Raw genomic sequence first — 12,436 nt, forward strand, 5'->3', positions numbered from 1 at the left:
TGCTGCGCTGCCGCCGCCCGCCCCGCGCCCGCCCGCCGTCCCTGTTCCACGTCCTGGTGCTGGCCCTGGTGGTCACCGACCTGCTGGGCACCTGCTCCGTCAGCCCCTTCGTGCTGGCCTCCTACCACCGCAACCTGACGCTGAACGCCCTGGGGCGGGGAGGGCACATCTGCCTCTACTTCGGCTTCGCCATGAGTTTCTCGGCCTCGCCACCATGCTCGTCCTCTTCGCCATGGCGCTGGAGCGCTGCCTGGCCCTGGGGCGGCCCTACTTCTACGAGCGCTTCCTCAGCCCCCGCGCCGGCCTGGTGGCCCTCCCGGCCATCTACACCTTCTCGGCAGCCTTCTGCTCCTTGCCTCTGCTGGGCTTCGGGCGCTACGTGCAGTACTGCCCCGGCACCTGGTGCTTCATCCAGATGCGCGTGGACGACGGTCGGCACAAGGCGGCCGGTTTGCACGTCACCTTCTCGTTGCTTTACGCCACTTTACTCCTCTTCCTCATCCTCTCGGTGCTGCTGTGTAACCTCAGTGTCATCGCCAACCTGGCCCGCATGCATCGCCGCGGGCAGAGGACGCGCCGGCTGGCCACGCTCGAGCAGCCGCGAGTGGTGGGGGGCTGCGGCCGCCGCATCTTCTCCATGGCCGAGGAGATCGACCACCTCCTGCTCCTCGCCATCATGACCATCACCTTCGTCATCTGCTCCTTGCCCTTCACGGTGAGTGCCGCCGCCTCTCCCCGTTTCCTAGAGTCACAGACTCATAGACTCGTAGAATCGCGGAATTGTAGAACGGTTGGGTTGGAAGGGACTTTAAAGATGATCCATTTCCAAGCCCTGCCGTGGGCTGGGTGCCCCCCAGCTCAGGCTGCCCAGGGCCCATCCACAGCCTCGGGCATCTCCGAGGATGGGGCACCCACAGCGCTCTAGGTGATGCTCCATGCTGCTGCCCGAAATTTAAGGGCTGAGATCAACGTGATTTTTCTCCCAAATTTTGGGAGACCCCAAACTCTTGGGAATCGAAACAAAGGATTCCCAGCACCAGCAGTGGGATGAGCGGATGGCAGCAGTGCCCTCCCACCCTGCAGAGGCACGCCGGTGTCTCTTGGACCAAATGGTTCCCAAGCCCAAGGGCTGGGCACTCATTGTGGCAGATCAAGGAGCCGGTTGTGGGAAGATAGGGTAGGGATTGGGTTGGGGATGGGGATGGGGAAGAGGTTGGGGTTGGGGACGAGGTTGGGGATGGGGATGGGAATGGGGTTGGGGTTAAGGATGCGGATGAGGAAAACATCTCTGTGCTGGTCTGGATGAGGATCTCACGTAACACAGCTGCATAAGCAAACCCTGCACCACTCTCCCCCCTCTTGGGGCTGCTTTCAGCTCCCCCATGCTGTTTCCCCAGTAGCACCGCATTCTCCTCATCCCCTCCAGCACCCACCTGTGTGAGCCCACGGCTGCAGGAGAAGATTTTGCCATTGTTTTTTCCCATTAGGAGCGAGCCCCGCTAGGGTTAGGCGTGCTGCCAGCACTAATTTTGTGCTCGTGGGCTCAGGCGGACGCTACCTTCCCTTTGCACTCACAGAAGGAAGAGTCCCGGGGGAAGATAATGTAACCGCAGCCTGCAGCCCAGCCAGACTGTCTGGATTTTAAGAGAGAGAAAAGACAAAACAGTGATGGCCGGGAGCTCGCCAGCATCCCAGGATCCAGACTCAACATCCTGAGATCTCCCATCAACGGGCCCACGCACTCCATTGGGTTGGGATGCTGCAGTCTTCAGGGAGTGGGACCCCGTGGTCTGCTTAGGGTCGGTGGGTGGGAAAGTGTGGCCAAAGAGGATCCCATGGCAGATGCCAGCCGTGCCCAAAAATGCGGCGGCTTTTCCTTTCCCACTGCCCGGCCCGCATGGGTTTCATTGAGGCTGCCTTTTGGCAGCTTCTCAAACCAAGCAAAGTGACACTTTCTCTTTTCAGCCACCCCTCTAATGGGCTGCCCTGACATGTGAACCTTGAGGTGACTGTACCACAGAGCCATCAAACCTTCCTCCCAAAAAGCCCCAAGCCTGGCGGCACCGTGGGGGCACCGTCCCCATGTGGTACCCCATGGATCTGACCCACAGGAGGGATGCTCACACCCCACAGCCCTGAGCATCCAAGCATCCCTCGTGTTCTGGAATGAGGGGGAGGCGACGGCCCCATGTGAGTAAGGCGTGCTGAGTCACCCTTCCAGGAAGCCCCATAAGCTGCTATGAGTCGGCACATGTCAGGGTGCACCGCCGGGGCGGACACACACCCTGGGACCTCTCCGTCCCGTGCCTTCAGCATGCTCAGTGAGATTTGTCCACTGCTCACCGCTTCCTTGAGCAGCCATTGGGTTAATTGCGTTAGGGCTGAACGAAGCATGCGAAAATGAGAGCGCGGACCTGGCTCTCATTAGCAGGAAATTCGTTTAAGCCAGTGGAAGCAGACCGTATGCTGTGACAACACTCATTTCCCCGTCACCGCTTGAGAAGCACCACCACCTGCCTGCCAGCCTCCTGGCCCACCGAGCCCCTGTCACTTTCCCCCGTTGCCTTTTGCAGATCTGTGCCTACGTCAATAAGTTCAGCCAGAGCGAGAACCACGACTGGGACCTGCTGGCACTGCGCTTCCTCTCCATCAACCCCATCATTGATCCCTGGGTCTTCGCCATCCTGCGGCCGCCGGTGCTGCGGGTGCTGCGCTCCGTGCTGTGCTGCCAGCTGTCCCCATGCAGACAGGATGCGCAGTGCTCGACCCCTGCAAAAACAAAGCTGGAGCCCGGCGGGCAGTAGGTGCAGAAGGAAGCAGCCAACAGGCTGGGCTCACTTTGGGTGGGCTCTGTTTCATGGCTTCAAAAGGGACGTCGCTGCCGTAAGGTGGGACGGGGCTGCAGTCGGTGCCACGCCAAGCCAACGTGGGTGGAAGTGATGCTGGTGGGATGGGACTGGAACATCAGGCATCGCTAACACCCTGGGGTGGGGCGAGTCGTGCCCCATGGAGGGCTGTGGTGGGGATGCCGTTGAGGATCTCCATCTCAGGATGGTGGAGAGGTGTGGGCACAGGTGTGGGTCCACCACCAACACCCAGCTCAGCAGGGTTGGGCAGGAGAGGAGCTGGCAGAGGGAGAAGGTTGGCTCCACTTCTTCCTTTCCCCTCTGTCCTCTGCCCAAGGGAATGCAGTGTATCAGTTGTGGCTCTGTGTGTCTGTGTCTGTTTGTCCTCCTCCTGGCGATGTCAGGCTCTGCATGGTGGCGGCCCAGCATCGATGGCCGCTGTGGCCACGTGGCCTCTCCCAGATTCCCTTTTTGCAAAGAACTTTTCTTGTCCCTGTTTTACCATGCCCAGGGCTTTGGGTTTGGGGTTGGCGTGGAAGAGAAGGTCTCATCCCCACAGTCCTTCCCGTGGGGACTTGCCCGGTGGCACTCGTCCCAGTGTCCCCACCACCACTGGGATGCTGCAGTGTCCCACCAAAGCGATGTCTTCGTGCTATTGCAGATGGCGTGGCCTTTCTGTTGGAGAGCTCTGCCCCAGAAAAGCCCTAACGGGCAGAGATGTGGAGCTCTCCTATATGGCATCAGTGTAAAACCCCTGTGTAATAAATGTCACTGGAAGGAGCTGTGTGTGGTTTTGTGCCGAGGAAATCGCTCTGCTCGTGGCATTACAGGTCAAGAGAGCAACCTGTGAAGCATGATAGAACGTAAGAGCAACCCACATAGCATCATAGATGTGAGGGTATCCCATGCATCACGGATGGTGAGAGCAATCCAAGCCTCGGAGAGGGGTGGGGAACCTCAGCTCATCCCCAGGCTGCAGAAAGATCCTCACCTCAGGGGCTGTGCAGAAATGGAAACCCCAAAACCGCTGTGCCTAAAACCAGGGGCAGGGCACCTACCTGTTTTAACAACAAAAATAGGGGAAAAAAAAACCCAACCTCTAAAAAAAGGGCAGAATTTATGTCACTCCTGTCAGCCAGCCAACATCCACAGGAAGTTTACTGGCCTCCGAAACGCGTGTGGGCAGATGTCAGCATGGGATGCGATTGCTCAAGCCCCGCCGACGGCTTTCTGGCAATCCTGCAGCCCAGGGATGGCTGCAGGGCTGGGGTGGGTTCTGGAGAAGGCTGCTCCGCATCACCCACCTCACTTCTTCGCATGCAGCTGTGGCACAGCAGTTTCTGGGCCTTTTATGTTGCAGAGAGCGCTTGAAAATGAGCCAAAACACACGTTGGGAACAGCCAGGAGCTCTTCTGCTTTATTTGGTGGTGACACGGTGGCTCACGGTGGAATTTCGGGACAAGTTGCCTAATCCTAAACCAGCAGGAAAGGCTGCCTGGCATGCAAAGAATGGAAAAACCCCACTGGGAATAGAGGGGCCACATCCCACTGAGGCATGTGGTGGTGAGGGGAGCAACTGGGGCCATCCATAGGGATGGAGTGGGGTGGGATGGGATGGGATGGGATGGATGGGATGGGATGGGATGAGGTGGGATGGGATGGAATTGGATGGGACGGGATGGGATGGGATGGAAGGGGATGGGATGGGATGGGATGGGATGGGATGGGATGGGATGGGATGGAATTGGATAGGACGGGATGGGACGGGATGGGACGGGATGGAAGGGGACGGAAGGGACAGCTCCATGCATACCACGAGCTCCAGCCACCAGCGTAGCTGCCGACCACTAATTGCTGCTTATATGCTGTTGGGGAGCTTTCTGGCTCCTCAGTGGGATACGTAGGGCTGGGGAAAACCTCCCAGTGCCCATCCTGCTGCATCCACTTGGCCACATCTCAGTGCTGTTCCCAGCCTCAGCCACCCCTGGCTGCTGCTGCAGTCAAAGCAGCAGCTGGTCCAGCTCCTTCTATCAGACCAGAAAAGACCTCAGTGAGAGCTCTGCAAGGCCATAATTAACTGCATCCTGAGCCACGAGCCTGCACAAAACGTCGCTTTTATTAGCGTCAAGCAGGAGCTATTAGAATACCCAAATTAATTCAACCTTCGTCAACTCGATCAGCATCTGCTCTGCTGAAATATGACGCACCTGAGTGTCGTGCTGTTATCCGTGGCCTTCCCTCAAGGGTTTCTTATCTCTGTCCCTCTTATTTGCTCCTTCTCTCCTGGTTTTGGGCTCGTTTTGGAACATTTCTGGGCAGGGTTGTGAGGATGCCATAGGATGACAGCACAGGTTGGGTTAGAAGTGACCACCCAGCCCCCAGCCCAACCCATGGGCTGGCTGCCCCCCACCAGCTCAAGCTGCCCAGGGCCCCACCTGTAATCTATGAGTGATATATACGTATCATTTATTGATAAATATATACAAGATAATGCTATCCCATTATGTATACATTTAACATTTTGGATTTTTGGTAGAGGGTGAAGCCTCTCCCACTCCCCACTTCATGTTGGCTGCTCAGGGACTTTCAGGTTCTTTGTCCCAGCCCATACCTGGCCACAGCTCCTGGAGCTGATGCATGGGGGAGGAATGTGGGAGGGAGGGGCTCGGCTCCATGCCTGGCTCCACCCTCCTGCAGCCACAGCTGGGGGAAACTGGGGAAGGGATGGGTGCTGGAACTGGCATTGGATCCTGTGGGGGGAGGGCTCCTGTCCTGGCCCAGATTGTAGAATGATAGAATCATTAAGGCTGGAGAATACCTCTAATTAGGATCCCCAAGCCCAGCCCAGCACCACCATACCCTCTGCCCACATTCCTCAGTGCCACAGATACACTTCTCTTGAGCACCTCCAGGGACAGTGAGCCCACCACTCCCTGGGCAGCTGTGCCACTGCCTGACCACTCCTTTGGAGAAGAAATTCTGGCCCTCCCCTGATACAACTTGAGTCCATCATCTCTCATCCTATAGCTGTTACCCGTGAGCAGAGGCCAGCAGCATCCAAGCACAAAGGCACGTACATGGGGAGGGATGGGGACATCGTGTCTGCATGGAGAGCACCCGGGGGACACTCCATGATGGGAATCGTTGGGATGCCCAGTGAGTATGGAAGAACTGGGGAGCGTGAGGATGAGCTGAAAACACCATGGGACATTTGTACAGACCCAGAAAGAACTGAGAGCCAAAAATAAAGCTACCAGCACAAGGGTGAGCCCTAAAATGTTCCTATTTGTTTGCTCTGGGGATGTGTGCATGCGGCGGGTCTGCACGGCTTCGGCACGTTCCCGTGGAGAGAATCCTCACCCTTTAAGAGCATCCAGATGATGAATGTGATAATATGATTTCTCCACCGCCTTTCTTTGTATCACAAATGGAGATAAACGGCTCTTCTTCAGATGGGAAAACCCAATGGTGAGAGCCATCCCAGTTGGGCATGCATTGCGGATGCTTTGGTGCCCACGTGGTGAGCAGCCTAAAATCACCAATGGGTTTCCCCTGCACCCACTGGGCTGCCGGCAGTGGGAAGGGAAGCAGACATTTCAGCACGGCTCTCACGTGCCCAGCTGCTTTTTTTAAGTGGATTTCTCTGAATCGTGGAAACATCCGCATCCACCCGAGCGATGTGGTCCACGGGGAAATGCTGCAGATCTGTCAGCACCGCCGCGGTTCCCAAAGAATCCGAGTCTTCAGAAACAAGAGCCTCAACAGTGTCAAACTAATGTCAAGCATCTGGCTCTGGAAAGACTATAAAAGTTACAAGCCATGGCTGAGCGTGACCTATTGCTCGCTGTCCTGCTTGCACGCTACAGTCTCTCCTGCAAACCCCTTTCATTGGGCTTTTACCCCTGTTATAGCATCCTCAGGAGCAGGGCTGATGGGTGAGGGAGAGCAAAGGTCCTGGGATTTCATAGCCGGTCACGTGCAGCCCAAATAGAGCTATGGCAGACCATAAATCTGAGCACAGCTCGGGTGCAGAGAGCAGCCCCCGCCCGCCCTGCTGGTGCTGTGGTTCAGCTGCAGGAGCTGCCAGCTCGTGGCTGAAAGAAAAACTCCTGAAAAGTGAAGGAAGTTTGTTTCTCTGCTCTGTGAGACGGGTCTTGCAGCGGTCAACACACCAAGCCACAGTGTGCAGAGATGGAAAAGAGCTTGGAGAAAAGAAGGCTCTGGGGAGAACTCGTTGTGGCCTTCCAGTATTTGAAGGGAGCGTATGAACAGGAGGGGAACGGCTGTTTGTGAGGGTGGATGGTGACAGGACAAGGGGGATGGTTTTAAAGTGAGACAGGGGAGGTTTGGGTTGGATATGAGGAGGAAGTTTTTCCCCCAGAGGGTGGTGAGGCACTGGAACAGGTTGCCCAAGGAGGCTGTGGATGCCCCATCCCTGCAGGCATTCAAGGCCAGGCTGGATGTGGCTCTGGGCAGCCTGGGCTGCTGGTTGGTGACCTGCACACAGCAGGGGGTTGGGACTGGGTGAGCACTGTGGGCCTTTGCAACCCAGGCTGTTCGAGGATTCTGTGATTCCTGTGTCCCAGAGCAAGGATGCTGAGCAAGATTGAAGGAGATTAGCAGGGCTCTGCTTTTCTTCCCACTCTCATGGCCCTCCTGCAGCCTCCATCCATTTGGTAAAGCCCAGAGGAATGACAAAGGCTGAGGCTCTTCCTGATGCAGCCACTGATGCAGATGCCACTGGTGTGCATGGAGAGGCTCCTGCTGCAGGCACAGAGCTCTCTGAGCCCAAGGGTGCTGTATGGAGAGGAGCCCGGCTGAGCCCTGCACCATCCCTGTCCCTTCCCCATCCCCATTTCTGTCCTTATACCTATTTTATCCCCTACTGTATCCTTGTCCTCATCCCTTTCTCCATCCCCATTCCCATTCCTATCCCTCTTCTCATCCCATCTCCATCCTCATTTCCATCTGTATCCCTGTTCCCATCCCAGTCTCCATCCCTATCCTTGTCCCCTTCCCCATTCTCATCCCCATCCCCATCCCTATTCTCATCTGATCCTCATCCCATCCTCACCTGTATCTCTGTTCCCACCCTCATCTCCATGCCCCCATACCCATCCTTATTCTCACCCCATCCCCACCCATGTCCCTGTCCCCATCTCTGTCCCCACCCCCATCCCCACTCTCCTCTCACCCCATTGCTGTCCCTGTCCCACAAGGTTCGGGCACCCCACACTTATGCTGACCATCCTCAGCTGTCTCACTTCCCCCAGCCTCCATAAACAGCCCCTTCACACACAAACCTCTCCAGCCATGTTTTTCCCAGCAAGACCTTCCCATCTGCTGAACTTACCTTTTAAAATCACTATTATTAATTTTTTAATTATTTTTTATTCTCCCCAGTGCCAGCACCAGGGCACACTGGGCCTGGGGTTATATCTCCTATGGGTGGGAGGGAAGGGCAGGAGGGGACGGTGTTGGCTGGGACAGATGTGAGATTTCAAAGCGGACAGAGCCTGGAGCAGAGTTGAAAAGAGCTCTGGCTGTGTTTACACGAAGCCATTCCAGAGCTGTTTGCTTCTGCCTGTGTTTATCCACAGACATTCGTGCTACCAGAGCTTTGGCCCCATGGATCACTGAGGGTTGGTGGAGTTTGTTGTGCCGAGTGGATGTATACATGAGAGAGCATTTATTTGCCGTGAGCGGCCGCTATTTCCTCCCCTACAGACCTTTTCCATCCAATTGGGAATGGGAGCAGCTCCTTTGAGGCCGTGATGGCTCTCGATTGGCCCTGGGGGGCCCACATCCAGGGCTCTCTGCACCTGGCCCAATGTTCCCATGTCCCTGGCACCAGCCCATCACCTCTGTCCCCTGGGGCTGCCCCCAGCTGTGCCTCCGCAGCCCCCACTCCCATTGCAGGACCATGTCCGTGGGGCGGATAGGGAATCACAGAATCAGCAAGGTTGGAAAAGACTTTTGAGATGCCCAAGCCCAACCTATTCCCACCGTGCCCACTGTCCATTTCCCTCAGTGTCACGTCTCCGTGGTTCTTGGACACCTTCACCGCTGCCTGGGCAGCTGTGCCAGAGCATCACCTCTCTTTCAGAAAATAATGTTTCCCAGCATCCAACCTGAACCTCTCCAGCACCGTTTGAAGAGCACGAGGATGCTGAAGATGAGATGGAGAAGTGGCAAAACGCTTCCTGGCACGTCTGGCTGCTGGGAATGGCTGTGCAAATTTCCCTGCAGGCAGTACTGCCCGAGATGGGACAACCAGCCCCAGGGGAGCCGGGGCTGCTCAGGAGGCCACTTCCCCCCTCTGAGCATCCTCCCAGTGCCTCTCCCCTCTGCCGAGCCATTGCACAAGAGGGGCACTGGGGCCGCTCTTCCTCCTGTGCATGACGCTTTCCTGCTCGTGCTCTTCAACAGCAACGGTTACAACTGCCCCGTGCCTCCAGCCCATGCTTTCCCTTAATGATTTCCCAGTGTGTGATGGATACACTGCAATTATGAGTATGAATCACGAAGATTTGCAATGTTTATAATTAATAATCTCTCTTGGAGAGGGAGCTGAAGTGGGCTGCTGTGGCACATCCCTTCTGTAAGAGGTTTTCAACTCCACATTCATTATCCAACAGCTCTTTAAGGGAGCTCAGCCCTTCCCGGGCATCACGATGGCCCCAGGATCCTCTGCAACGGGGATGTGGCTGCAGATAGCAGGCTCCATCCTATGGCTCCCATGCTGTTTTCTCTCTCAGGGTGAGCAGCTCATGTTTTCTCACATTTTTCTGAAGTCACTCTGTGTTTTTAGAAGGGTGCACTAAGCTGGGAAGGATTTTTTTGCAGGACTGTGTTTGCTTTGGGCATTGCCTCTGCACTGCCGTGCTCCAAGCGCCGTTCTACACTCTGTTGAACTGTGTTGTCCCCCTGCTCAGATTTGCTAGAGCCTAGCTGGAGCCAGAGGGCACGGGGACAGGGCAGGATTGTTTGGCTGATGGAGGGCAGAGATTTGCCAGGAGTGGGAAGGAAAACAGGGAGCGTCACAGCCTTGGCTTTACCCCAGGGCTCGGCGCTGGGCATGTGTTTCTAACAGGAACCATCTTTGGGGGTCTCCGTTGTTGTTGGATGTCAATACGAGGTCCTCATCCTTCCTGAGGGTCTAAGAATCTCGCAGGGTGTTTTTCAGAAAATGGAGATGGAAATATTCAGCTTTGGGATAGAGATGTCCAGCACTGGGATGGAGATGTTCAGCACTGGGACGGAGATGTTGAGTCTTGAATTTGGGATGTTCGCTGTTGGGATGGAGACATTCAGCACTGGGATGAAGATGTTCAGCTGTGGGATGGAGATGATCAACATTGGGATAGAGATGTTCAGCACTGGGGTGGAGATGTTCAGTAGTGAGACAGAGAGATGGAGATGATCAGTGTTGGAATCGAGATGTTCAGCATTGGGGTGGAGATGTTCAGTGTTGGGGTGGAGATACTCGGCATGGAGATGGAGATGTTCAGCAGCCACCAGCAGCCCGCTTGCCCACCCCAAACTCATTTGAAGTGACCACCGCCCTGTAGCAAGAGTGAAGGAAATTCAAACCCTTAGTTTTGGACCACGTGAAATGTTCCTTATCATAAAAAGGAGACGGGGTGGGGGTGTCCACATTTCCCAGCTGAGTGTCCCTACATCCCACATCCCACCCAGGTTCTGCCGGTGCCATCAGGAGGAGGAAGATGTGGGGGCAGCAGGAGCAGTGGGCTGTGCTCTGGGCTGGGCTGCTGAGCCCATGAGCGCGGAGAAATAGCTGGGAAGAGCCAGCTGGCCCTGCTCCCCCAGCACTGCTGCATTGCCTGGCCGGAGAATAGTTGAAGCTTTGCCATGAGGAGCCTGGCTGTGTTGCAAAGCCCTTCCCATTCCCTGGGAATCGGGCAGCAGAGAGAAAGCAAAACGCTGGAGACTTCGTTCTGGCTGGAGCTGTGTCCTGTTGTCTCCAGCACACATATAATTATGGTGCACATCCTTCCAGTGATACGACCCCAGGGTTCTGTGTCCTGTGATCCAGAATGGTGGGGATAGGTGACACAGCAGCCAGTGCTACGGCCACCAAAGAGCCCAGCTCCTGACCCATACCCAGCTGCAAATCACAGGGCGAGGAAAGAAGGATCCGCAGTGTTTCTGGTGGCTTTCCCTTCAGAGATCCTGGGTTTTGATGTCATGGTCACACTTTCGGATTCCACTTCCCATTGCACTGAGTGCACCATCCCAATAAACAGCTCCCAGGGTAAATCTGAGCTGTGCAGGGAGGAAGATGACCTCAAACCAACTCCTGGTGCTCCTCAAGGGCTGCTGCACCCGCAGTGCCTCTCTGCTGCCTCCGTCCTGAGCCATCGGGAACAGCAATAGGTCCCTTTGGGTCCTTGCTGACCCCAGCCCCCTGGATTTGTGCTCTGTAGAGCTGTGAACTTCTATTTGCTGCACTTTTCATTAAGAGCCAGCGGGGTTTTGTGCACTCTGGGTGTGAGCTGGGCTCACGCCCACGCTTGGCCATGGGTTGGGTTTTGACAACTTTTGGAAACCGCATTCTTCCCAGGGCAGCCAGCGGTGGCTTGGGGGAAAAAGAGGGGTTTTTAGCAGGAGGAAAACACGGAAACATGCAGACTGGAGCAGTGCTCTGTGCTCGTCATCGCCGCCAAGGAACCAGATCCAGATGCCACCGGTGCCTGGTGCCTGCATGGTGACACAGACCCGGCTGCGTGCCAGGCTTTCAGAGCAGGATGCCTGCCATAGGGATCTGCTGCATCCCTCAGCCTCTTCCCCCTCATATCCCTTAAGCAACACAGCCAGCATTGGGTGCACTGGAGATGTGGTGGCAGGATGCGGGGTCACCAGAATGCACGTTCCCCCGGGCTCCAGCTGTGCTGATGTCCCGTGAGGGCTGGCAGGCTGCACCTGGCTGGGTGACTCAGCACACCCCCGGGAGCCAGAGGGCTGCCCGGCTCTGCGTATGCAATAGCTGCCCATGGCAGTGGGCTGAGTCACCGCGTGCCCGCACAGCTGGCGGCCGTGAGCACATCTGGCTGCCCTACAGGAGCAGAGCTGCTGTCCTGGCTGCAGATGTGCTCACGGCCACACAGGGCCGTGGGGATTTGGTGTCTCCAAGAAGCTCAGCAGAAAAGCCCTGTAGACCCTGCACACTGTGCGGGCAGAGCAGTAAGTGGCCCTGCTCCGTCCCCTGGGCTGGGTGGCTCACGCCGCTGCCCATGGACACTGTCACTGTTCTAGCTTTGCTCCTGAAAACATTTGCATTTATTTTTGGGCAATACCTGCCTTTCTAAATATTTGCCTTGTTAGTGCCTGGCCTGCTTGCAGCTGGGGCTCCCTCCTCTGCTCACCTCTACACCAGGATGAGATCCTAGCAGAGCATCCTCCAGCCGCACGCCTGGGGTACCCCGTGCCCAGGACCCCACCTCTCCTCACGGGCTCCACATCCCCCAGGGTGCCCATAGGATCACCACATCCCCCAGGCTGCACACAGGGTTACCCAGAGCATTTTGAGGGCCACCCATCCTTCTGAAGCTCCCATTTGCCAGCACAGG

At 56.4% G+C, this 12,436-nt stretch overlaps 1 protein-coding gene across 1 annotated transcript in view; it reads left to right on the forward strand.

The window, feature by feature from the left end:
* PTGER2 (prostaglandin E receptor 2) overlaps positions 1 to 3,643 on the forward strand; it is a 7,407-nt gene extending 3,764 nt beyond the window's left edge. The window contains 3 exon segments of the mRNA XM_010712185.3: positions 1 to 198; positions 201 to 715; positions 2,574 to 3,643. Of these exon segments, the coding sequence (XP_010710487.1) occupies positions 1 to 198; positions 201 to 715; positions 2,574 to 2,804 (944 nt within the window). The 3' untranslated portion in view covers positions 2,805 to 3,643.
* The last annotated feature ends 8,793 nt before the right edge of the window (positions 3,644 to 12,436 follow it).

The sequence above is a fragment of the Meleagris gallopavo genome, chromosome 5 (assembly GCF_000146605.3).
Source record: "Meleagris gallopavo isolate NT-WF06-2002-E0010 breed Aviagen turkey brand Nicholas breeding stock chromosome 5, Turkey_5.1, whole genome shotgun sequence".
Taxonomy (NCBI): domain Eukaryota; kingdom Metazoa; phylum Chordata; class Aves; order Galliformes; family Phasianidae; genus Meleagris; species Meleagris gallopavo.